We start from the raw sequence: 27,742 nt of genomic DNA, 5'->3' as shown, positions 1-27,742 counted from the left end.
AAAGTTCAGACTCTGACTGCTAGTATAAATTAGTTTTTCTTGGTGCCATACTGGTGTGTTAATGTGACAATAATTTTGGTTAATTCTAATGTATTTAAATATTTTAAATAAGCATGATTATTGGTGTGTTATAATTTATAATAACAAAATAACACAGTCCAGACTTTTAATTGGGAAATGGGCATTTCCGTCACATTGTAATGTTCAAAACAGGACACACTTTCTGGACAAAAGTGGAGAAAATATTGTAAGGACAAACATTACCAGTACATGTATAGCTCTGAAACAGAGGATCTCATCAGCTTGATCAAGGGAAACTGATGTCCATTTATTTTAATCATCATAAGAATTCATTTTCGCTGTGCTTTGTCTGGTCCCTCACCTAGGACCTGTTTGCCATGGGTGACCCTGCCAGGGGCATAAAGCCCCAGACAACTTACCTCCTAGGATCATTGGGACATACAAAGCCGTCCACCATGATAAGGTGACGGCTAAATGAGGGGTACATTTGACCATTCAAACTGAAAATACATTGGATCTACCAACTCAGATAAATCAATGAACGCATTATCCAACCAATAACCTATTGCTGTATAAGTCATATTTACAGCAATTGTATGACAGGAATGAGAACAGACTAAAGTCCGTGACAAGTGAGGTTATGTGAGAACTGTGAGGCTAACGCTCTAACCAGTCGGCCACCGTGCCGCCTATATATATATATATATATATATATATATATATATATCCATCCATCCATTTTCTGAACCGCTTCTCCTCACTAGGGTCGCGGGCGTGCTGTAGCCTATCCCAGCTGTCATCGGGCAGGAGGCGGGGTACACCCTGAACTGGTTGCCAGCCAATCGCAGGGCACATAGAAACAAACAACCATTCGCACTCACAGTCATGCCTACGGGCAATTTAGAGTCTCAAATTAATGCATGTTTTTGGGATGTGGGAGGAAACCGGAGTGCCCGGAGAAAACCCACGCAGGCACGGGGAGAACATGAAAACTCCACACAGGCGGGGATGGGGATTGAACCCCGCACCTCAGAACTGTGAGGCTGACGCTCTAACCAGTCGGCCACCGTGCCGCCATATATATATATATATATATATATATATATATATATATATATATATATATATATATATATATATATATATATATATATATATATATGGATCACAGCGCATGACATATATATATATATATATATATATATATATTTGTCTGATATTTACATTTGTTTGATGATCTTAAGCATTAAAAGGAGGAAACTATGCAAAAATATAAGAATTTGAGAACAATACTTGTTCACGGCACTGTATATGTATGTATGTCTTTGTGTGTGATGAGGGTCTCATGCATCAACCTACTATCTCCTCAAAAGTACAAAAAAAAAAATCAACACACACTGATTTTTGTATTGTTGTCTAACGTTTCTAACAGAACAAACTCCATGAAAATCACTTACAAGTTATGATTTTGTTTGTTTGTGTGTGTTTCTGCTCAAAGTCTCAATAGAAATGAATGGAGTGAAGGGGCGGGACTATCGCGGGACACCCACTTCAAGATGGCGGCCACTCTGCACGTCGCTCCAATTCGCTCTAGGTCTGGGCGTAAATAGTGTTATATACTCGTCGAAGGAGGGGGCGGACACAGGATCCGTGTTTTCTATACATGTCTATGACTTGTCTTACCCTCGCTCCTCTGTTCGATTTTAAATATGTCCCATATATAAAGCTTGCCAGAGGTACGAAGAAACGTAGCGAATTGAATTTGTAACGCAAATGAGTAGTCGGGACGAGGGGAATCATTGTACTCTTCTGAAAGGGAAACTATCAGGGCAAGTATGTTCACTATATGACATGCGTCATATTTTGCCACACATCCAATAAAATTTCTGTCTTAAAAGTTTTGCTCTGTCTTATAATGCATGTAAACTCGGTGACCTTCTGAGAGCGTTATTTTTGATACAACTATAGTCATGGATTCCTCTAATAGTGCAAGTGTAGTGAGCAGTAAGTGTACAGTCCTGAAAATGGGGGCAACTTCTGGATAAAAAAATGAACAAAAAAAATCTGTCTGTTCCAATGTTAGGTAAACCATGCTGACTGCTGCCAAAGGCACAAGGCTTTCCTTAAGACTCTTCAGAAGTATCTGTGACAGAGGTAAAGCCTAAACCCTAACCCAAAAGAAAAAGTGCATCTGTAACTGACTTCACTGCCCCCCCAACACAAATTTAGCCTGAATTCCAATATGACCAACACCTTAATGCTACATAACTGTGGGCATGTTACTGTTAAGAGGACAGCCATATGGCCTGTGTCTGATCAAACCCCAGGGGCTCGGTGGGTCAGTCACAGGGGTTCAGTGGAGGTTAAGACATAATCTAGAGCTAGAGAGCTAGCCATTGCCCGCTAACAGACATGGCGTTGTCAGGGACGTGCATGGACATTTTGGTGGGGGCATGGGCTCAAATGAGAAAAAGGGCACTTCTTGTAATTTATACATGAATTAATAATGGGACATCTTTGACTTACCCATTTATTTCAGTACCCTTACACGCACATAATTGTTGAATACTCCGCAGATTTCTCCAAAATATTTTGGACAGACAGATGTTTTTTTTCTAAAGTATTCACTGGGTTTCTCACAAGAGTAGACAACAACAAAATAAGATGTGACACCATCTGTAGTTTGTATGCTACTAGTCTGTAGTAAATATTTAGAATAACTGAAGGGCGGGGAGTCGCCGTCGCTGTCGTCACAGAAAGTTTCGTACTCCTTGAATGCTAGCAAGCTAGATCCATTCCACACATCCACCATCCACACACTGATGTAATTTCTGAATATTACTCCGCGGCGGACTAATATGCGAGCGCATTGGCCTGCGGTTCCGCCTGTGCGCTCGGGACCTGCTTTGGATGAGTCACAGAACTTGACGAGACCAGAAAAAACACTTACGACGGTTCTGCTGCTAAGAAGTAACGGTACTTTTACTACATTACAACTATCTACATGTCGCTTGCTACTTTTATTGATCAATTATTGCTGATTGATCAACTATTTCGTGCGCGAGACGACGACTTTTACTTCTGCATTGGGCCAAGCAAATTGAACCGCTAGTGACGTTTAAGTCTAGTTCACCAATCAAACGACACAACAAAGTCACATGACCTCACATAACGTCATCTACTGGGCTTCGCGGGCATAGGTATTAACACTAGATAAGCCAGCCCGGCTGATCGCCGTGCCGACGTGGCGGCCATTTTTGGAAGGTCGTCGTTACCATGAAGACAACGGCACGCTACTCGTGTTGACGTGTACACGAACAAAAACAACAGCTTTTCTGTATTGTAGTTTTTTTTCTTGGACTGTCTGCCCAAACGTGGATATTTCAACTGACTTATAACGTGAGAAAACACCGTGCAGTGAATTGCAGATGTTTTTGTTGTTTTATTTTTTATTGTCTGTGCTATTTACTCAGTACTTGAGAAATTATGTCACTGTGTACTTTTTACTCAAGTACTTTTTGGGAGGACTACTTTTTACTTGAGCCACATTATTATCAAATAACAGTACTCTTACTTGAGTACAATGTTTCGCTACTCTACCCACGTCTGGAGTGTCCTCTATTGCTACTCTTCTGTTTATTTTTTCTGTTTACATTTTTGCTCATCAGATCAGCCAGTGTCGTATTTGTTGCACTGGTCTTTTGTATTTTCACGTTGAGGTGCTGTGGGTCGTGGCCCTGGTTGTTGTCCCAGTGGAACGGTGAAGCACACGTAACATCGGCGACAAGAGCTGCTCCACTATTACATCGTGTATTAATTAGGAAATCACCAACAATTATCTAATTAGGTACAGATGTTAATGTTAAATGTATTAAGCGACGGAGCGATGTTAGGGATAATAAACTAACTTCAAATTCAGAAATGGCCAATAAAAACACAAAAAGGTTGTACTAAATATTTTCCTGGAGGATGCATTTGCATGCATGAGGATGCATGAAGACATTTTTTTTATTTTGCCTATTATTGTACTCTTCAAAGTGCTGCAGTAGAATGCAGCCCTATGGGGGGCACATGCCAGTGCAAACTGTAGGCCGGTGCCAAGCCCGGATAAATGCAGAGGGTTGCGTCAGGGAGGGCATTCGGCTTAAACCTTTGCTAAACAAATATGAGCGTTCATCTAAAGAATTTCATACCAGATCGGTCATGGCCCGGGTTAACAACGTCCGCCCCCGGCACCGTTAACCTGCAGTGCGCCGGTGGAAATTCAGCTACTGTGGGTCGAAGACGAAGGAGAGGTGGAAAGCGGGTTCTTAGGTCAAAAGAGAAGAGGAAAACACAGAGCTTAGAATTGAATGTGGGCACTTTGAATGTTGGGACTATGACAGGAAAATCTTGGGAGTTGGTTGACATGATGATTAGTAGAAAGGTTGATATATTGTGTGTCCAGGAGACCAGGTGGAAAGGCAGTAAGGCTAGAAGTTTAGGGGCAGGGTTTAAATTATTTTACCATGGTGTAGATGGGAAGAGAAATGGAGTAGGGGTTATTTTAAAGGAAGAGTTGGCTAAGAATGTGGATGTGAAAAGAGTATCAGATCGACTGATGAGGCTGCAACTTGAAATCGAGGGTGTTTTATATAATGTGATTAGCGGCACAGGTAGGATGTGATGGAGCTGCCGGGGAAGAGAGTGAGAGGAAGACCAAAGAGAAGGTTGAGGGATGTAGTCAGGGAAGACATGAGGGCAGTTGGTGTAAGAGAGGAGGATTCAGGAGATAGGCTTACGTGGAAAAGGATGACACGCTGTGGCGACCCCTAACGGGACAAGCCGGAAGGAGAAGAAGAAGATTGTAGTCTTCAGAGTCTTCCAGATTGCTCAATGTTAAAATTGAAAAAATAAAAATAAAAATGCGGGTTCTCGGCGAATCCCCCCAGAACCCCCCTTTGTTTTTTGTTTTTTTTGGTCACTTTTTCATGCCTTTGGTGTTTGCATGTCCGAATATAGCTTTGCGCGAGATAATTTTCTTTTATTATTGGTTTTATTGAAATAAATGGTACTTTAAAATAAACCTAATCTTCACACAATAATGAAAAAAGACTTCTCAAATAAGCAAACCAACCTATACTCAAAACAGAAATCCGGTATATGCACAACCTACTTCCGCATTCGGCAAACTCGGTAAAAGGACTTCCTCCTCGCTAAGAGATGTAGGCTACAAGCTAATGCATCAAGCATGCTCATATTTGCAGATGGCTTGTTAATTGTGCAGATTAATACTAACCTCATATAGATTTACTGTTTGTGTTTCCAACTTTTTATGGCAATTGACTGGGTGACTGGGTTAACAGCGGGGACAGTAGCCTTAGCAAGGAAGCACAGACTTCCCTCTCCCCAGCCACTTAATCCAGCTCTTCCGGGATCTTGTTCTTTCGGTCACGAACCACAGTTCGAGACCAAAGGTCATAGGCCATAAAGGCCTGATAGGACTCCTTCTTCAGCTTGACAACATCCCTGACCGCTGGTGTCCACCAAAGGTTTGGGGATTGCCGCCACGACAGGCACCGATAACCTTACGGCCACAGCTCCAGTCAGCCGCCTCAACAATAGAGGCACGGAACATGGTCCACTCGGACTCACCCACAAATAAGAAGATGATTTGACAATTGTAACGTTATTTGTGCTCAAATATCTAGATTATTGTTCTGCTGTGGTTCGCACCCCTATTCCCCTTGTCCACTCTGTCCCTCTGCCTGTCCCCGAAAACCCTTTTCTGTCCGGAAAACAGCAGAATAAATAAAATTTCTTTTAAATAAGCAGAGAGACTATTTCAAACTCCCATGTTACACAGCAAAACTGTTCCAGCACAAAAGGCATACAGAGCCCCCATTCTGCAAGGCCACGCAGCTGAACGGGACATCCATCCATTTTCTACACCGCTTATCCTCACTAGGGTCGTGGGTATGCTGGAGCTTATCCCAGCTAACTGCTGGCAGGAGGCGGGGTACACCCTAAACTGGTTGCAAGCCAATCGCAGGTCACATATAAACAAACAACCATTCGCACTCACATTCACACCTATGGACAATTTAGAGTCTCCAGTCAACGTCGCGTGCTTGTTTTTGCGATGTGGGAGGAAACCGAACTACCTGGAGAAAACCTACACAGGCACGTGGTGAACATGCAAACTCCACACAGGCAAGGCCGGATTTTAACCCGGGTCCTCAGTACTGTGAGGCGTATGTGCCAACCAGTTGTCCACGGTACCGCCCCTGAACAGGACGGTTAAAAAAACTTTTGGTTTTGGAGAATTGCAGCTATTGTACGGCACACAGAACTAGTGATGTTATGTTGTAGCTTTCCTTTTTGCAAACAATAGTGTTGTATGACTTTTAGTTGAGCTGTAAGAAACATTCTACCAGTAAAAAGAGAATAATGCTCAGTTTTGATTGACATAATAAACCAAATTTAAAAATTATTACTTCCGTAAAGGCAGAATTTGGATACAGCATTTTGATGCCTGTGATGAGATTGTGCAGGGGGTCATACACGTGGCCCGTCAGTGTACAGTGTAGATATACCAGCAAAGCAAATAATTTTGTATGGCAAACAGTTGGAATCTGGCTGTTTGCATACGTTTTGGTTGTCCGCGACCATGCGTTTCTTGTTTCATGTTCACTTTTGCAAACAAAGCTTTATTTTTTTCACTTTTTCATATGAAAAATGCAACCATTTAAATTGAATCCTGGCAATTCATCCGCACGCTTACATGACATAGCAAAGGAACAGACTTTGTGACTGGCTAAATCTGTGATAGCAAGAAGTAGGCAGCAGATGGCGCTTGGATGAACTACTACCTCCACCTTTTTTATGGCTTGGATTGTTGATTATTTTCTCCATTGCATGTGACTGAATGTATTTTCTCTGTGATGGCAGTGTCGGATCATTTACATTTGTTGGGTCCTGCGGAATTAAGGTTGCTCATTAGAAATGAGGATTCCAGAATAACCACCACATCTGGATTAGCCAATGGTAAGAATGTGTGCATTACAGTCCTATGTGTATTCTGGTTGGCTCTGGGAAAGATTTATCTTCATTGTCTTTGGAACATTGAAAAAAAACAGTATTTTCAAAGTGTTTAAAAGAATAGAAACTATCAAGTGGAATTGTTATTGTGTGTGTGAAAAAATATCGTACATTTGATTTCTTCCATAATTACCATTAGATGTACTTATTTCTGAGTATTTGTCTTAATTAAATGGATCATGAGACAGTGCAGCTGCGTAGTTGGTGTCTGCGAGCTAGACTTGGCTCACCCCGTGGGGAACTAGTTTGCTTTTTTCTTTTTGTCAAAAAAGAATTCACATTCGTTAGACTTCTATTTGAAGTTAGGTCTTGTATATGTGTTACATTTCCTAACCTGTCGCTCTCCGTTCAGCGAGGTGTTGGTGATATAGTACAATTTCAAGTTTACTTGTCACAGCGGCTGAAATAAGTATTTAACAGGTCACCATTTTTCTCACTAAATATATTTCCAAATGTTCTCTAGACATGCAAACTTTACTAGATGTGGGGAACAACGGAAGTAATCTATAAATGCAAACAAAGTGGAACAAATAAGATCAGAAATTAAGTTATGTGTAATAATATGAAATGACACAGTGAAAAAGTATTGAACACATGAAGGGGAAAAAGGCATGGAAAACCAAGACAAGACCTAAAATCTACGTGTTAATACTTATTTCAGCCGCTGTAATTATACAAGTATAAGGAGTAGTCCTTGTTCAACAGCCTCATGGCCTGGGGAGAGAAACTCCTCCTCAGTCTTCCTGAGTTAGCCCTGAGAAACCTGTATCGTTTCCCTGATGGCAGGAGGGCAAAGAGTTAATCTTTGGGGTAGAGTCTCCTGACTCTTGATCTGCTGCACTTGGTGTAGATGTCTCACAGTTTGGGAAGGGTGGTTGGACCACCCTCCTCAGATCCAGTTGTCCAGTTGTTCACGCTTGTTGGTGTTCCCCATCCAGAGGAGAATGCTTCCACTTAGGATGCTATCCACAGTATGAATATAGAAGTTACTGAGCACTGTGCCAGGGGAGCTCAGCCGCCTGAGATGGTAAAGATGTGGGTTGGCCTTGTTTACCAGAGTACTGAGGTGGTGTGACCATGCCCGGTCCTGGGAGATATTGATGTAGAGGTACCTCAATGTTTCCACCTTCCCCACCAGGATCCGATTTATGCTGAGTGGTCGAAAGCTCCTCTGCTGATTCCAGGAGAAACCCACTTTGAGTGTCAATCTTTTGGTTGTTCAGCTCTGATCCTGGACCTGAGGTCATCGAGCTTGAAGGATGCAAAGCAGTGCTGTACACAATGAGTCTACTCCTGAGCCCGTTCATGATCCCATCTCATTTTCCTCTCAGCTCCTAAGTTCTTAGTGTTGTTTGTTTCCCATAATATCTTCCTTGGCCATTTGGAGCTGTGTCTGACTGTGTGCAGGCAGTTTTTCTCAATGTCAATTAGTGTTTTTGTATGTTATCCAACAAAGTGCAGGTTGTGCTTATAAATAAAAAATGACAAACTACATTAAAATAAATTAAACTAAAAGTTTAATGCATTATTTTATTGTTCCATATCTCTGGTGTAACTTTTCTCAGATATCTAGCCCTGATAAAAGCAGCAAGCCATTGTTTGTCTTATCCAAAGACATTCCCAAGCGGGCGCCATCCAAGGTCCAGCAACGGAAAATTGGTGTTGCAAACAGGTCACCTCTCTGGTCTGTTCAGCTTTGTCAAGCTTTGTAGACAGGCTTTGTCATAGTATCTTCGGCTTCCCCTAAATGTCAGGGGCAGAAAAATGTTTTCCATATCTCACTCCATGGTTATTTTTTTCTTCACAAGCTCCAGAGCCTAAACTTGTTCAACTCTTCATTCATGGGACATGGACACAATTCTCATCTTTTTGGCTCTAAACACCACCACAATGGATTTGAAATGAAACGAACAAGATGTGCTTTAATTGCAGACTTTCAGCTTTAATTTGATGGGATATACATCCAAATCAGGTAAATGATGTGGAAATTTTAAGTTCATGTATGTAACCCCCACTTTTTAACGGGACTGGCTAGCTGCATGCTAGCATCACGTATCGTCCGATTAAGTCAAGTTTCAAAAAACCTCAATGACATACATAGCCATTTCCAGCGAGTGATCATTCCAAGTTCTCTGTTTTATGTACAAGAGATCTTGTTTTGGAAAAACAAAGACTCAATAGTGGTGGCTTTCGATAGTGTTGCTAGCGTCATTATGAATCCAACTCGAGTACTAGGCAGGACCGGCAGCTGGGTCGTCTTAATTCGTCACTGAGATGCTGTGGCTTGAGCTCAAGAGAGCAATTCACACCAGAATATCCCAGGAATCTTGCTGAATTGCAACAATTAAAATAAATTTTAAGAGGAATGGTCCAAAATTAATCCTAATTATTGTCCACATCTGATCTGCAACTTCAGGAAAGGTTAAGTTGAGGTTATGGCTGCCAAAAAAGGATCAACCATTTATTAAATCAAAGGGTTCACTTAGTTTTGACTCCTTGTCCTGTGAATGTTTACTTTTTATCCATCCATCCATTTTCTGAGCCACTTCTCCTCACTAGGGTCACGGGCATGCTGGAGCCTATCCCAGCTATCATCGGGCAGGAGGCGGGGTACACCCTGAACTGGTTGCCAGCCAATTGCAGGGCACATACAAACAAACAACCATTCGTACTCACATTCACACTTACAGGCAATTTAGACTATCCAATTCATGCATGTTTTTGGGATGTGGGAGGAAACCGGAGTGCCCGGAGAAAACCCACGCAGGCACGGGGGGAACATGCAAACTCCACACAGGCGGGGCCGGGGATTGAACCCCGGTCCTCAGAACTGTGAGGCAGACACTCCAACCAGTCGACCACCGTGCCGTGTTTACTTTTTATTTTCAATAAAAATGTTAAAACTCAAAATTGTTTGTGTGGTATTAGTTTAAGCAGACTGTTTGTTTGTTCTCAAGATTTATAGTTGGTGAAGATCAGACTACAGTTGATGATGAATTGATGCAGAAATTTAAGAAATTCCAAATAGTTCACATACTTTTGCCTCGCACATTAACTCACAGTTTCACTGGATAGCCACTGATCGAATGAAGGTGCTTGGTTCTTATAGAGGGCTTACTCATACCAGAAAGCCCTGACGACTGGTTAGAACATCTGCCTCCCAGTTCTTAGGACCTGGGTTCAAATGCAGCCTTGCCTGTGTGTAGTTTTGCATGTTCTCCCTGTGCCTGCGTGGGGTTTCTCCTGGTACTTCGGTTTCCTCCCACATCCCAAAAACACGCATGCGACGTTAATTGGAGATTCTAAATTGTCCGTAGGTGTGAATGTGAGTGCAAATGGTTGTTTTGTTTATATGTGCCCTGCGATTGGCTGGCGAACAGTTCAGGGCATTCTGTCTGTGTACCGACCCCTGCGCGTTTATTAAACTGCTATTTTTGAAACTGTCCATTGAATTGGAGTTGTGCGTTTTGGGTCCCGTCCTTTGTTCAGACTATGACAAGGGGATCTAAATTCTATTTTCACTCACTCTAACAGATTGGGTACGCTGTTGGCAGCAAGTGGAAAACGGGCTGCAAAACTAAACAATGGATATGAGCGAAGAGTTTATAGTTTAAATCTTCCAAGCAAACTACACTAGCACAAAATTCTTGTTTTTGTTCTCTTATTGTGGTGATTTGAATTTTCAGACAACACTGTGTGTGTGTTTGTTTGTGTACATAAGGTGTGTCAGAAAGGCTTTCAATGCAATATGTACTGTGTTTGTGTGGGGGGGTATACATGTACAACCCCAATTCCAATGAAGTTGGGAGGTTGTGTTAAACAAATAAAAAAGGGAATACAATGATTTGCAAATCATGTTCAACCTATATTTAATTGAATACACTACAAAGACAAGATATTTAATGTTCAAACTGATTAACTTGATTGTTTTTAGCAAGTAATCATTAACTTAGAATTTTATGGCATCAAGCAAGAATGGGACAGAATTCCACCTACAAAGCTTCAACAATTAGTGTCCTCAGTTCCCAAACGTTAATTGAATATTGTTAAAAGAAAAGGTGATGTAACACAGTGGTAAACATGACCCTGTCCCAGCTTTTTGGAACGTATTGCAGCCATAAAATTCTAAGTTAATGATTATTTGCTAAAAACAATCAAGTTAATCAGTTTGAACATTAAATATCTTGTCTTTGTAGTGTATTCAATTAAACAGAGTTTGAACATGATTTGCAAATCATTGTATTCTGTTTTTATTTATGTTTAACACAACGGGGTTGTATATATCAATATAATATAAAACATACAGTAAATAGCCTTTGAATGTGTCTTGGTTGATATGTTGTGTATCCATTGTTTTTGTGTGTTAGGATACCAGCAGGCAAATGTTGTCATCTTGCCCAAACATCTGGCCAATGATTTTGAAGTGTTTTGTCGCAGCAATCCTGCACCTTTGCCACTCCTCTACTGCAGCCAACCGGGAGAGACCTCATGCCCACTTCTGGCAAAAGATGCTGACATCAGGTATCACATAATTATGGATTCTGTCTTTTTGGTAAGTGTAAGTACGTAATTATTTATGTTGAGCTCAGCCTTTAATGCTTTGATTTTCAATATCCAAAGTGAGATATTCTTTTTCATATAAAGTTGAATTTATTGAATATCCAGTAAAATTCATAAAGACAGCATTTGGAATGCTGAGCACTAAGCACTTCAGTCCATTATAAAGAGTACACACATTATTTTTCTGCTGCATTCATTGCCGGTTGAGAGTCATGAACTTTGTCCTTCGCAGCCCAGGAATGAACTGTCTGGAAGTGTGTTGTCTCCTCTGGGAGAGACAGTACAGACAATAACACAGTAACAACATTCAATTGTTTTTTTCCACTTCAAGAAGAATAACTGAACAGTTGAAGTTGGAGTCTCTCTCTTTCTCTGAGACCTGTTGACTGTGGTATATAATGATAGTTGTGTATAGTATGTGATTTTGCTTGCTTTTTTCTGTTTCATCAGAACAGACATCTCACAGTACCGAGTGTATCAGGATGGTGTTCTCGTAAAAAGTGTCTCCAGCCTGCAGAACTACAGTGATTCACTCAGGTGTCCTTGCAAAGAACAAACACAACAAATGCATTTTGATTAATTAAACACAGTTACACGTTGATGTTTAGAGCTTTTTCAAGATAATTAAGATGATTCATTTACTAAATGAATAATTACATCAATGAAGCCCAGAGTATGGAGCCATCTTTAAAACTCTGGTTTGTAAAGTAAAAGTAGAACATCTGTGGATTTGTGTCTTTAATTTGTTACAGATTTACAGACACGAATACTTTTTTTGTTTCCTCTACATTTAAAGCAATATTTAATAGCGTGTAAATGTGGCTATATAATCCTTAATCTGTTAAATAGATGAAATTCTTATTTATTAGAATTCAGACTTGACATGTTTTCTGTTTTTAGGACTATATCGCAGAAGCAGTCTGTGCCTTCTGACGAGTGGTCAGACATGGTTTGTTTCTATCTGGGCTGCAGCTTTGGTTTTGAGGGCAGCCTGAAGAAAGCTGGAGTTGTTGTCAGGAATGTGGAGCAAGGCAGAAATGTCAGCATGTACAAGGTGTGAAACAAATGTGTCAAGGTCCTGTCTGTACATTAAATTAATTGTATGAGGGGCAGTCAAAATGTAATGAGCCCAATTTTCCTCAAGCCTTATTTATTGCAATAGAAAGGCACTAGACATAGAAATAAAGCCCAAAAACTGGGGATTTATTATTTATTTATTTATACGTTTCAATATGCTGCACGGTGGGCGACGGGTTAGCGCATCTGCCTCACAGTTCTGGGGACCGGGGTTCAAATCCCAGTCCCGCCTGCGTGGAGTTAGCCTGTTCTCCCCGTGCCTGGGTGGGTTTTCTCCGGGCACTCCGGTTGCCTCCCACATCCCAAAAGTATGTGTGCTCGGTTGATTGAAGACTCTAAATTGCCCATAGGCAGCTACTTCTCTATTTGAGCCAGTTTTGTATCCGCTTTGTCCATATTTGGCTAAGACCGCCCACTTTCCTCTGATTGGTTGCACCCGTGTAGAAGACCTACTTAATCAGAATCAGAATCATCTTTATTTGCGAAGTATGTCCAAAAAACACACAAGGAATTTGTCTCCGGTAGTTGGAGCCGCTCTAGTTCGACAACAGACAGTCAACTGACAGAGAACACTTTTGAGACATAAAGACATTGAGAAAAACAGCCACTGAGCAATAAAGGGTTGCTTGTTATCTGGTAATGCCGGTACAATTTTTTTATTTTATTTATTTTTTTTTTTTTAGAATTGTGCAAAAAGATGCAGAGTCCTCTAGCACTTCAAATGACTAATATAGCAATAGTCCGGTGCAATAACCATTGTACAAAGGTCGCCGAGAATTCAAGGACTGTATGCAGTTTAAAGTGACTAGTAGCGTGATAATCTGGGACAACGTTGATTGTGCAAGTGTTGCAGATACTCCTCAGTCAGTGTGCAAGTGGGGCAGATGCTACTCTGGCGTGAGTGGCCAGTATTGGTCAACAACAGATATGCAGAGAGTGCAGCGTGGCGAGACTACTGCAGTGAGTGCACGAGTATGTATAATTGGCCCGACAGAAATGTGACAACAAACTCAAGTCAAAAAATTGCCAGCATGTTGCAATGGAATTTTAGGTTAGGTGTTTAAGAAGTTGATTGCAAGAGAAAAGAAGCTGTTGGAATGTCTGCTAGTTCTAGTTTGCATTGATCGGTAGCGCCTACCTGAGGGAAGGAGCTGGAAGAGCTGATGACCGGGATGTAGAGGGTCAGAGAGGATTTTGCATACTTAGTTTGTCTTAGTTCTGGCAGCATGCAAGTCCTCAAGGGTGGGTTGGGGGGTACCGACAATCTTTTCAGCAGTTTTGATTGTCCGTGGCAGTTGGAGTTTGTCCTTTTTTGCAGCAGCACCAAACCAGACTGTGATGGAAGAACACAGCCAGCCTCACCTGCTGTGTCCTGCCCGTCAGAAAGCTGTAAATCCACTGGCAGATAGCAGGTGAGATGCTGAGTTGGAGAAGCTTGGAGGAAAGGAGTTCAGGGATGATGGTGTTGAACGCTGAACTGAAGTCCACGAACAGGATCCTCGCGTAGGTCGCTGCACTGTCGAGGTGTTCAAGGATGAAGTGCAGTCCCATGTTGACTGCATCATCCGCAGACCTGTACGCTCGGTAGGCAAACTGCAGGGGTCCAGCAGGGGACCTGTGACGCTCTTGAGATGGTCCAGCACGAGGCGTTCAAAGGACTTAATGACCACAGATGTCAAGGCGACAGGCCTGTAGTCATTTAGACCCAAGATTGTAGTTTTTTTGGGGACTGGAATGATAGTGGAGCGTTTGAAACAGGATGGTACTTCGCACAGTTCCAGAGATCTATTGAAGATCTGTGTGAAGACTGGAGCGAGCTGGTCCGCTCAGACTTTGAGGCAGGATGGGGACACATGGTCTAGGCCTGCCGCATTGTTAATCTTTTATTGTTTGAAGATGCGTCTCACATCCTGTTCGTGGATGGTCAACGCAGAAGTCAGAGGTGTGATTGTGGTCGGTGGTGTGGCTGGGTGGGTGTGGGGTGTGGAAGTGTCCTTTTCATGAGCCAATTTAATTATGTTATTAAATACTGCCACAAATACAACAGACAGAAAAATATATATAATTAAACTAAAATAATGATAATAATTATTATTGAATAGCGAAAACAGAAAATTAGCTATTTCATTTGAAGTTCTGCTCCGTTCACGATCCAGCTGGTGCATGCCCTTATTCAAACGTCACTATCGAGGAGGTAACGAACTTCCGCGGAGGATAGATCAGACGTCCCTCGATTTAAGCTAGCTCCTGGAGGCTCCTCGATTCTAGCTCCTCGCTCCTCGATGGGCGTTTAAGACATTTGAGACACTCATTAATATGGTGGTGTGACGACAACTTCCGGGCCGCGTTCAATGTTTTGAGGAACAAGGAGCTAGCAACGTTGTAGGGAAGGGACTTGAGATGCACCCATAGTTTCAAGTCTAAAATGATCAATGGTTGAATTAAATTGGGCTCATTACTTTCTGACAGCCCCTCGTAACTGAGTTGGAATGCTAAAATGGTCTTGGTGTGTGCTTAGTCAATGGCCATTGCCTTTATCAAGTGATTACTTGTTTATAGACTGCTGTTCCCTGTATTCGAGCTGGTGTTTTCAGTTGCCCTCTTGTGGTGTCGATGCGTCCGGTTCCATCTACCATGCTGGATGCAGCAGTCCAGGTCACTCACCTTAACCCACAAGCACATGGAGCCCCAGTGCACATAGGGGATGCAGGTACAAAATCACGTTGTTTCCTCTGAAACACTATTTTAGAGGAAATTGACTTTTTCTTTTAAGTAAATGTGAACTTTGGCTTTGCATGTTTAGCTTTCCTTGGCATACAGGACCTGTCCAGACCAGACTATGGGGATCAAGTTGAGCTGCAGTCTGGGGATGTTCCAGTCTTTTGGGCCTGTGGAGTAACTGCCATAGAGGCAATCGTCAGCAGCAGTCAGTCTCATCTGTTTGAAAATATTTAGCAGTAATGTTGTTATTTCGGCGGCATAGTTAGTATTGTAATGTTGTTATTTTGGCGGCATGGTGATCAACTGTTTAGCACATATGCCTCACAGTTCTGAGGATCGGGTTCAAATTCCGGCCCCGCCTGTGTGGAGTTTGCATGTTCTCCCCGTGCCTGCGTGACTTTTCTCCGGGTACTCCGGTTTCCTCCCACATCCCAAAAACATGCATGATAGGTACAACCCCAATTCCAATGAAGTTGGGACGTTGTGTTAAACATAAATAAAAACAGAATACAATGATTTATATTTAATTGAATACACTACAAAGACAAGAAATTTAATATTCAAACTGATAAACTTTATTGTTTTTAGCAAATAACCATTAACTTAGAATTTTATGGCTGCAACACGTTCCTAAAAAGCTGTGACAGGTGGCAAAAAAGACTGCTAAAGTTGAGGAACTCTCATCAACACCTGTTTGGATCATCCCACAAGTGAACAGGCTAATTTGGAACAGGTTCGTGCCATGATAGGGTATAAAAGAAGCGTCCCTGTATTGCTGAGCAAAGATGGGGCGCGGTTCACCTCTTTGTGAACAAGTGCGTGAGAAAATAGTCGAACAGTTTAAGGACAATGTCACTCAATGATCAATTGCAAGGAATTTAGGGATTTCATCATCTACGGTCCATAATATCATCAAAAGGTTCAGAGAATCTAGAGAAATCACTGCATGTTAGCGGCCTGGCCGAAAACCAACATTGTATGCCCTTGACCTTCGATCCCTCAGGCGGCACTGTATCGAAAACTGACATCAGTGTGTAAAGGATATCACCACATGGGCTCAGGAACACTTCAGAAAGCCAATGTCAGTAAATACAATTCGGCGCCACACCCGTAAGTGCAACTTACTACTTACTACTATGCAAAGCAAAAGCCATTTATCAACAACACCCAGAAATGCCGCCAGCTTCTCTGGGCCCGAGCTCATCTAAGATGGACTGATGCAAAGTGGAACAGTGTTCTGTGGTCCGACGAGTCCACATTTCAAATTGTTTTTGGAAATTGTGGACGTTGTGTCCTCTGGGCCAAAGAGGCTGTTATGGAGGCAAAGTTCAAAAGCCAGCATCTGTGATGGTATGGGGCTGTGTTAGTGCCAATGGCATGGGTAACTTACACATCTGTAACGGCACCATTAATGCTGAAAGGTACATACAGGTTTTGGAGAAACATATCCTGCCATCCAAGCAACGTCTTTTTCATGGACGCACCTGCTTATTTCAGCAAGACAATGCCAAACTTCGTAGTAAAAGAGTGCAGGTAGTAGACTGGCCTGCCTGCAGTACAGACCTGTCTCCTATTGAAAATGTGTGGCGCATTATGAAGTGTAAAATCCGACAAGGGAGACCCCCGGACTGTTGAACAGCTGAAGCTGTACATCAAGGAAGAATGGGAAAGAATTCCACCTACAAAGCTTCAACAATTAGTGTCCTCAGTTCCCAACCGTTTATTGAATGTTGTTAAAAGAAAAGGAGTTGTAACACAGTGGTAAACATGACCCTGTCCCAGCTTTTTTGGAATGTGTTGTAGCCAAATGATTATTTGCTAAAAACAATAAAGTTTATCAGTTTTAACATTAAATATCTTGTCTTTGTAGTGTATTCAATTAAATGTAGGTCGAACATGGTTTGCAAATCATTGTATTCTGTTTTTATTTGTTTAACAACAATGTCCCAACTTCATTGGAATTGGGGTTGTAGATTGAAGACTCTAAATTGCCCGTATGTTAGACTGTAAGTGCGAATGGTTGTTGGTTTATATGTGCCCTGCGATTGGCTGGTGACCAGTTCAGGGTGTACCCTGCCTCTCGCCCGAAGATAGCTGCAATAGGCTCCAGCATGCCCGCGACCCTAGTGAGGATAAGGATATATATAGCTATATATAGCTATATATAGATATATATACAACTACAGTACTGTAGTTAAAAATATCGCCGGAATGAACTTCGGGTTCCCATAATGCTTTTTGCTGAATACATTGCCAGGACCGTCAGTGTGGGTAACGGTTCCTTTACTTAAGGCAGGAAATCACCTCTTCATAAAATGTCTGCATGGGCTATTGTTCACATCAGTCAAGCAGAGCAAACCCACCTTTAATAGGCTTGTGCATGTATGTATGTGTGTATTACATATCACCATTGAATTGCACATATGAAATTTATAAATTTATATATAAAATAATAAATAATAGGTAGAGATTTAATTCAATCTATTTGTTCAGGTTCAATCTGGTATGAGAGAATTTGCAACATGATTTATCCTCCTTATTAATGCAACTTGAGTACTTCATTAGCCCACAAGGCCCCAGGCCTTTGGAACCGGCTGTAAAAATATATTTCACCACCTTCAACATTTTATTTTTTTTTTTTTCCCCCTGATTTTTTTGTAAAAAAATATTTTTTGTACAGTTGATGATCACCTAATGGAAACAGTGGTAAAAAAGGACTCATGTTGCTTGATTTCCAGAGCCATCTTTGGCATTCAGTCACTCACCAGGCTGCATGTTCTTGACTGATGTGCAAGACTCCTCCCTCGTCTTTCATACCCCTGACAGCAAGAAATCTCAAGCCACAAGCGTCACTCCGGAGCTGACCCCCCTCTGCTTCCAGATATCCCAAAATCCGTTGTTATACAGTCTGGCATCACAGAGGGCTGTTGCAAAGATCAGGCAGCTGGATGCAATCATAGGAGAAGATCCAGGTACTGTAGATGATTACTTACTACAGCATATCACGGATGTACCTACTTGCACATCTCTTACATCATGTCTTGAGGTTTTATTTTTCAAACATCAAATAGCCTTATAGTATCAGTTATATATTAAATTCAAATATACAAAAATGCATTAAAACATCTCTTGCCGAGATAATGTCATGCTGAATAGAAGATTGACTTAAATGGCAAATACATTACAGCAAGTTGTAAAAGTTCTTGGTCTCAGCTGAAAAAATCTGATGTTAAATATGTGAACGATTGAAATCATTTGTCTCAGCCTAGAAATTGCTGGAAGTTATTTTGTTGATGTTTGTGTAATGTCTGAGTGGTCCTCCTCATGGGCAGGAAATTGATTCTCACTTTTTTAACCTGTCAAACAGGTCTACGGGGGATCAAAGCATTGTTTATTCAAGATGAACTTCTACGCTCGTGCCTCGCACTCTCTCACTCGTCATCTGTTGCCATAACGACAGGTTTCCCCACACACTACATGCACAGGTACAGTACATACACCTTTCAAAAATATCTGATGGAGATTAGATTGTCATAATTTTAGGAAACAAGATAATGGTAGTGTATTTTCTGAGCTGCATAATTTAAGGTTGAGCCTCATCATCACAGCACGAGGCTCTGTCACACCTAAACATACATTTGACTTGTTTCACCTTCAGCCCTCCTGATGAGACTGATGGCCCACCCGGAGCTATTGCCATGGCAACCATGATGCTTGCCCTTGGCAAGCAAGTTACAATGATAACAGACAGGAGAGCCTTGTTAATGAACCAGGCCATCATTGATGAAGCTGTGAGGACAGGTAAGACTTTTGTGCTGAAGCTTGAGTTTTTGTTGTTTTTTAAAGGCAGTTGTACTACCCTCAGCAATAACATGAATTCAGACCATGTTGTTTTCATTTTGCCAAAATTGACAAGTTTGTGTCTAAATGTGCCATTGCTGTCAGACGGAATCCTCACACCTCCAAAATGACCACTTTTCAGAAAACAAAAAAAACACCATCTTAAGTGAGTTCCCAAACACCGCTTCATTCAAGTTGGTATGATACCATATATTGCTATCATATACCGTTGCACGCTTACATCAACACATCACCCCTAAATGATGTTCCAACGCTAATTTAACAAAATCGCTAATTGGCGGCACGGTGATCGACTGGTTAGAGCGTCTGCCTCACAGTTCTGAGGACCGGGGTTCAATCCCCGGCGCCGCCTGTGTGGAGTTTGCATGTTCTCCCCGTGCCTGCGTGGGTTTTCTCCGGGCACTCCGGGTTCCTCTCACATCCCAAAAACTTGCATGGCAGGTTAATTGACGACTCTAAATTGCCCGTAGGTGAGAATGTAAGTGCGAATGGTTGTTTGTTTATATGTGCCCTGCGATTGGCTGGCAACCAGTTCAGGGTGTACCCCGCCTCCTGCCCGATGATCGCTGGGATGGGCTCCAGCACGCCCGTGACCCTAGTGAGGAGAAGCGGCTCAGAAAATGGATGGATGGATCGATGGATAGTTTGCAATGGTCTTGAGACATCTCTCTGCTCTTACCCATCATGAGATGTGTCTTGACTCACACCTTGGCAATGAGACTTTTTACCTGTGTGTGTGTGTGTGTGTGTGTATATATATATATATATATATATATATATATATATAAATATATATGTATATATATATATATATATAAATATATATAAATATAAATATATATATATATATATATATATATATATATATATATATATATATATATATATATATATATATATAGTGGGCACCCCATATTGACAGATAAAAGCGGAATTGTGGAAATTTTTGCAGATTAATTAAAAAACTGAAATATCACACAGCCATAAGTATTCAGACCCTTTGCTGTGACACTCATATTTAACTCGGGTGCTGTCCATTTCTTCTGATCATCCTTGAGATGGTTCTACACTTTCATTGGAGTCCAGCTGTGTTTGATTATACTGATTGGACTTGAAAGCCACACACCTGTCTACATAAGACCTTACAGCTCACAGTGGATCCTCTCAGGATCTACAGGATCCTCTCCAGTTCTGTCAGGTAGGATGGTAAACGTTGGTGGAGAGCCATTTGCAGGTCTCTCCAGAGATGCAGTTGTGTGGCTGTGCAGCTGGGATAGGCTCCAGCACGCCCGCGACCCTAGTGAGGCTAAGCGGCTCAGAAAATGGATGCATGGATGGAAAATCGCTAATTTATTTCGTTGTCATTGATTAAAATGGTATGAACACGGCGCCAGCACCAGCCATACACATCAAAAGTTGTGGTCACACGACATCAAAGGCCATACAAAAAGCCTTTAATTTCATAAAAGCAAACGCCTTTGTAACAGTACGCCATCTTCCCAAACTCTTTTACAAAGTTCTTAGTGCCATGAGCGATGCAATAAATACAACAATGCACTGACTAAACCCATGTATTAGGCATAAATGAATCTGCATGCACTTACCTTTGTGGCTCATGCAGCTTCCTTCTGCAAAGAAGCATTACAGCAATCGATTTTAACAAAACAAACCTCACTATTTTCGCTCATTTATTGTCTAAAAAACATCCAGACTTTCAATAATGGCAACAATTATGCTGCATGGCTTCAGCAGAATGAGGAAATAGGCAGTTTTACAACACTTCTCAGAGATGTTGAGCATTCGAGTGTCAATAGATTTGTTCTCAAGCTATTTTCACCACTTTGAATGGGTTAATATTGCGGAAAAATAACAGAAAAAGTGGTGACAGACCAATAGGATCAATTTGTGAAAAAATCTGAATTCGACCATTGTTGGTTTTCGCCCGACAGCGACAATAGGGTTGTTGATTTTATTTTTATTTTTTTTATTTTATTTTAAATTTGCAATACAGCCAAAGGCAGATGTTGGAAATATTTCGCGCTGGCCTTTGGGCTATTGCTCCCCCAATGCACATTTACTAAAATTTGTAGAGGTGCTGTTGACTTATCTCAGGGAGGGAGATAAGTGCATGTTACCCTGGACAATTGGGCACTAATACTGGACTCCAAGCAGCAAGCCCTGGGCTTCTCAGTGAACCTTGAAAAGGGATTGTTAATGCAGAGTCAGCAATGTGACTTTCTTGGGCTGGAAATATGGGGAGACACGCTCACTTCTCTTGCTGCTCCAGTCTCTGTCCCTGTGGTGCTGTCTTCACGTCCTTGTCTCTGAGAGGCACTGCTTAAATCTGTGGGTGGAACTTCATTCCAGATTGGGGGGGCTTGAAACTGTATGTGATGGGTTGTAGAGCAGATATTGGAGGTGGATCTGTTCTTGAGGCAGTGCATCCGCAGGATCTTTCCTTGAAGGTGGCCAGCAAAGTCGTGGTTTGCCGAAATTGTCAGTCTACAAGGGGTTTGCCCTCCTATGCAGGTAGGAGGTGTCTCATCCCCAGCCGGAATTGTGGCAATTCCATGCCAACCTTTTAAGAGGTTGAATTTATGGTAATAATGTTCTGTTGAAGAACTTCCATCACAAGGCACTTGGGAAAGACTTCTCATTCTCAGCTGTCAAGGTTTTTTTTTCGTTTGTTTTTTTTGTCCGCTACTGTATATATACAGGCCACGTGTGAAGGCGTTCATTGTGGTGTCTTGTAAGGCCACAAGAGAGTACTGGTATATAGTGTATCAGATGTTGAGCTGTGTTCATCTCCTTCAGAAAACGTGTATTGTTAACATTTCGTAGCATTTTTTTATGCAGAATAGTATAGATGTGATGACTTTTAAAATACAGTAACAGGAAAAAATATTTTTTGACACAATAACTTTAGTTTCAATGCATGCATTCAAACAACATTAATGATTTTGTAATTCCATCCTCAGGTGTCCTGAAATCAACAATTCCACTGGTCATCTTCGAAGAAAGTGTTCCAAACTCTGCACTTCACTTTTTGTGTCACCATGGAGACCCGACTAAGCCAAGGTCAGTAACTGCCATGTGCACCAAAGCATGTAAACTAAATCGCAAGTAGTCAGGCATTTGTCCTCTTCCGATGTGAATGATTAATGGCTGAGTGGATAAATGTGACAAAAAAGTCTCATAAGGGTAAACTCTTATGACCACTCTGAGGAGATGTTAGAATGACAGACTACCTCCAGTTTCTTGCTTTGAATTGCCTTTGAGGCGACAGTTGCTCACCTGTAAGGACTTAGGCTTTGAAATCATAGGGTCACGTTCAAGGCCTGTTGCGGACAAAAATAAATTGCTATTTGTTGGAGGGATACAAGTATGCTTCCTGGCTACTGTTGAAGTGCCTTTGGGTGGAACACCCCCAGACACAGCTCAAGAGTGCAGTCACCATGGTTTAACACCTGCCAAATGCAGGTGAATTTCAGCAGTGGCAGGTAGCAGGACCACTCCCACTAGCCACTTTGCCGGGTTGTATTTCGATTGTGAAAAGCAGTGGCTCTACTCTGAGCTCCTCCCGGATGACCGAGCTTCTCACCCTATCTCTCAGGGAGAGCCCGGACACCCTGTGGAGGAAACTCATTTAGGCCGCTTGTATCCGAGATCTTGTTCTTTCGACCCACAGCTCGTGACCATAGGTGAGGGTAGGAACGTAGATTGACCGGTAAATAGAGAGCGTCGCCTTTCGGTTTAGCTCCTTCTTCACCACAACGGACCGATGCAAAGTCCGCATCACTGCAGATGCTGCACCGATCCGCCTGTCGATCTCCCGTTCTATTCTTCCCTCACTCGTGAACAAGACCCCAAGATATTTGAACTCCTCCGCTTGGGGCAGCATCTCATCTCCGACCAGGAGAGGGCACGCCACCCTTTTCCGACTAAAGACCATGGTCTCAGATTTGGAGGTGCTGATTTTCATCACAGCCGCGTCACACTCTGCTGCGAACCGCTTCAGTGAGAGTTGGCGATGATCACAGCCTGATGAAGCCAACAGAAACACATCTGCAAAAAGCAGAGATGCAATACCAAACTGGACCCCCTCTACGCCTTGGCTGCGCCTAGAAATTCTGTCCATAAAAGTTAGGAATAGAATCGGTGACAAAGGGCAGTCTTGACGGATTCCAACCCTCACCAGAAACGAGTCTGACTTACTGCCGGCAATGCAGACCAAACTCTGACACCAGTCGTACAGGGACCGAACAGCCCGTACTCGGGCTCCCGAAGCACCCCCCACAGGACTCCACGAGGGACACAGTCGAACGCCTTCTCCAAGTCCACAAAACACATGTGGACTGGTTGGGCAAACTCCCATGCACCTTTGAGGACCCTGCCGAGGGTGAGGAGCTGGTCCACTGTTCCACGGCCAGGATGAAAACCACACTGCTCCTCCTGAATCTGAGATTCGACTTCACGACAGACCCTCCTCTCCAGCACCCCTAAATAGACGTTACCAGGGAGGCTGAGGTGTGTGATCCCCCTATAGTTGGAACACACCCTCCGGTCCCCGTCTTTAAGAAAAGTCTGCCAATCCAGAAGCACTATCCCCGATGTCCATGCGATGTTGCAGAGGTGTGTCAACCAGGACAGCCCTACAACATCGAGAGCCTTTAGGAACTCTGGGCGAATCTCATCCACCCCCGGGGCCTTGCCACAGAGGAACTTTTTAACTACCTCTTTGACCTAAACCCCAGAGATTGGAGAGCCCGCCTCAGGGACCCCAGACTCTGCTTCCTCATGGGAAGGCGTGACGGTCGAATTGAGGAGGTCTTCGAAGTATTCTCCCCACCAACTCACAACATCCCGAGTCGAGTTCAGCAGAGCCCCATCCCCACTGTACACAGTGTTGATGGTGCACTGCTTCCCCCTCCTGAGACGCCGGATGGTGGACCAGAATTTCCTCAAAGCCGTCCGGAAGTCGTTCTCCATGGTCTCACCCGAACTCTTCCCATGCCAGAGTTTTTGCCTCAGCGACCACCAAAGCTGCATTCCGCTTGGCCAGCCGGTACTCATCAGCTGCCTCAGGAGTCCCACAGGCCAAAAAGGGCCGATAAGACTCCTTCAGCTTGACGGCATCCTTCACCGCTGGTGTCCACCAACTGGTTCGGGGATTGCCGCCACGGCAGGCACCGACTATCTGACGGCCACAGCTGCGGTCGGCCGCCTCTGAAATAGAGGCGCGGAACATGGTCCACTCGGACTCAATGTCCCCCGCCTCCCCCGAGACGTGGTTGAAGTTCTGCCGGAGGTGGGAGTTGAAACTCCTTCTGACAGGGGATTCTGCCAGACATTCCCAGCAGACCCTCATAATACGTTTGGGCCTGGTGATCAGTTGACAGCGCGGCCCCTCTCTTCACCTGATTGTCCAATAACAGAACTCCAATCAGGTGAGTGCAGGCCCGGCCACCAGGCGCTCGCCTTCGAGCCCCACCTCCAGGCCTGGCTCCGTGACCCGCGTCCGGGCAAGGGAAACTTAGATCCAATAGATTTTTTTCTTCATAGAGATTTTTGGAGCTGTGCTTTGTCTGGTCCCTCACCTCGGACCTGTTTGCCATGGGTGACCCTACCAAGGGTGTGAAGTCCCAGACAACTTAGCTCCTAGGATCATTGGGACACACAAACCCCTCCACCACGATAAGGTGACACCTCAAGGAGAGGAATTGGATAAAATAAAACCACATATTTTGGGTGAATAATACCTTAATTAAACAGCTATAAGATACTTACAAAACTTGGATAAAGTTTACCAACCATTTGTGATTACATTTCAACCACAGGGGCTGAGTTTAGAGAGGGCTAGTATAATTTGTGTTCCCCAATATTGATGTTCTCTATTAGTATATTTATTTCATTGATGCAGGTCTGCCTACTTTGGCAGTATCAAGTCTTTCAAAGAAAGTGCAATGCCAAATGACTTCAATCATTGTTTTCCATAAAATCCACATGGTTTTATGAAATTAAATCCACATCTGGTCTGCTAACCTTACCTGACACACTCATAATACAAGCAGGAACAAATGTAAGTTTCTTTGTCGTTTGTTTGCTTTTGTGCTGTTTCGCTAGCTAACAACTTTCTCATTTGTTTCCTTTTGTGCTGATTCACTAGCTAACAACCAATCAGAGTGATCAATTATCATCAATGGGCGGTGCCATTTTGCTGCAGATGACCTGATGACACGTCAGCCAATTAGTGCGGCATGCACGCGTCACGTGATGCATATTGTAGTACCAATGGCTTTTAGCTGGATTTTATTCAGTTTTTCTTGGTTACACTTTTTACTCTTGTCAAATAGGTAGTGTGGGTAATATTTACCCAAAATTTTACTTTACCGATCTAAAAAAAATAATGTAAATTTTAGTTTATTTTCATGGATTAAATTTACCACTCTCCAAAATAATTTTTTACAATGTATCAAAGAACCATGATTGTTATAATATGTGTTACCAGGTATGACCACTTAGTGGCAATAGAGCGTAGTGGACGAGCTGAGGATGGAAACTACTACAACATGAGGGGAGTAAACATCAAACATCTGGTAGATCCAATTGACGACCTATTTCTTGCTGCAAAGAACATTCCAGGAATTACCACTACAGGTAGTGAACACATTTGCGTGACAGTAAGAAAAAAATTGAGCAGCTGATAAAACATTCATTTTTGCCAGGACACAAATTGCTAATGTTTGATTACGAGCTAAATTATACTTAATTTTCCCACTTTATTTAGCATGAAAAACATGACAATCAATGCAGTTTCTGTTCAGTTTACAGGTTAGGGTCGTTTCAAATATATGGTGGACATAGGAGAAAATAGAAAATGATTGCATAAATAATGATGCAGACAGTGACATTAAGTTGTCTGTATTAAATACAATTGCAAATAGCAGACTAGAGAGATATGTCAGTGGTGCACTTGCATCAATAAATTGTCTCCCTTTTAACAATCAAGCAAACTTATGTAGGGCCGTGCTATTACACTCAAATACACACTATCCTACCAATGTCATCCTGTTTGCTCAGCACATCTTATCCCCTGCAGGCATTGGTGATGGTGGAAATGAGTTGGGGATGGGTAAAGTGAAGGAGAAAGTCAAGAAATTGATGCCAAAGGGGGATCTGATAGCATGTGACGTGCCTGCTGACTACGCCATCACTGCAGGTTTGGATTAACAGACCATCTTCTTCTGCTAACAGGAACTCAAAGTTCCTGGGCTGGTTGGTGGAAAAGCCACTATTGATATATGCGAGAGCGGCCAAAAAATAGACAGAGCTCTCCGTAAGGCCAACTACACCCTCCACGATCATCATAGGCCGATTTATGAATAAGGCGTTGAGTGGACACACTAATACAAAAGTATTGTGATGGATCATTTCTGTTTTCACTCTCTTTACCACTTGCAGGGGTTTCTAACTGGGGAGGGTACGCTGTAGCCTGTGGCCTCTACCTGCTCAACACCTGCCCCGCCCACCAGCGATACCGAAAGAAAGGCCTGGGGGTTGATCACCAAACCCCCACAGAGCTACAAGACTGGACTGCTAATCTGCCATCTGTGGACAAGGTTATATGCGCGTTTGCATCAATTAGAATCTATCTAACTGAATATCTTTTTGAATATTGATCTCTAGGAGGAGTCAATCTTGTCAACTCTCGTGCGTTTTGGCATTCGAAGTGGGAAAACTGCGCATCTGGCCATGGAGGTGGATGGCTTGACCTTTCATCCTACACATTCTGACATCATCACCAGACTACTAGAGGTCACTCTTGGTTCAGCCAAATGTAAGACTTCATTGCACATGCAACTTTCTTTTTGCCGTTCATTGCATGTTGCTTTTGGCTAAAACAAATGCTTGTTTTATAATGTATTTTTATTGTAAACATGGTTATATAATTGTATCAATGTCATTTGTTGACTATCTCGCCACGTAGAGACAACTCATGCCAACAGTAGAATGGTGACGTTCAACAGAGTGAAGACCTCCTAAAATCTGAAGAGTCCGTCTCCTACATATATCTATTTTATCTTTAAGAATCATGCTTTGTTCACTGAGAAATTTAAGAAAATATTTAGCCTAACTCATAGCCCTTTATTTTCTTGGATCAAATTGTAATCAGTAAGTTAGGACGACTGGAAATGTACTAAAATGTTTGTGTATGATGCGATTCTGTTTAATGCATAATCTGATTCATGAAAGGATTAACATACATTTTAGTTTGGGTATATGACAAATTAAATAATTGAATCTCTTGTTGTACACTGGATAACAGTAGGAATATATTCTCTGATGTTTTATCCCTCCATAGACACCAATGTACGACTGCTAGCTGTAATTTATTCAACCACAATAAATCATGTTAAATGAA

The 27,742-nt window shown here is 42.4% G+C and overlaps 1 protein-coding gene across 11 annotated transcripts; it reads left to right on the top strand.

Annotated features, from left to right (window-relative positions):
- The first annotated feature begins 1,673 nt into the window (after nt 1-1,673).
- dglucy (D-glutamate cyclase) lies at nt 1,674-27,742 on the top strand. Of its 11 annotated transcripts, none has more exons than XM_061794162.1 (17): nt 1,674-1,850; nt 2,105-2,175; nt 6,952-7,047; nt 11,469-11,622; nt 12,112-12,198; nt 12,562-12,715; nt 15,298-15,448; nt 15,542-15,664; nt 18,198-18,431; nt 18,827-18,944; nt 19,118-19,260; nt 22,299-22,398; nt 25,829-25,977; nt 26,420-26,539; nt 26,782-26,939; nt 27,007-27,157; nt 27,308-27,742. In XM_061794162.1, coding segments are annotated over exons 2-17 (2,004 nt in total). In that variant the 5' UTR covers nt 1,674-1,850; nt 2,105-2,111; the 3' UTR covers nt 27,310-27,742. The 11 variants fall into 11 exon arrangements, with proteins under 11 accessions (XP_061650146.1, XP_061650145.1, XP_061650149.1 ...); XM_061794161.1 differs by having other exon boundaries at nt 1,674-1,854; XM_061794168.1 differs by lacking the exons at nt 1,674-1,850; nt 2,105-2,175 and adding exons at nt 8,667-8,785; nt 8,910-9,073 and having other exon boundaries at nt 7,026-7,047.

The sequence above is a fragment of the Phyllopteryx taeniolatus genome, chromosome 13 (genome assembly GCF_024500385.1).
Source record: "Phyllopteryx taeniolatus isolate TA_2022b chromosome 13, UOR_Ptae_1.2, whole genome shotgun sequence".
NCBI lineage: Eukaryota > Metazoa > Chordata > Actinopteri > Syngnathiformes > Syngnathidae > Phyllopteryx > Phyllopteryx taeniolatus.
The sequence above is the reverse complement of the archived record's forward strand: the minus strand, read 5'-3'. Positions and strand labels throughout refer to the sequence as shown.

What these genes read in the sequence shown, in the direction of transcription:
- dglucy (XM_061794159.1), top strand. Translation starts at nt 2,880, where the DNA reads ATGCGAGCGCATTGGCCTGCGGTTCCGCCTGTGCGCTCGGGACCTGCT. An exon ending in TCTGCTGCTAAGAAGTAACG is followed by an intron (nt 2,998 to 6,951) that starts GTACTTTTACTA and finishes CTGTGATGGCAG; the next exon opens with TGTCGGATCATTTACATTTG. An exon ending in CCCACACACTACATGCACAG is followed by an intron (nt 18,945 to 19,117) that starts GTACAGTACATA and finishes TTTCACCTTCAG; the next exon opens with CCCTCCTGATGAGACTGATG.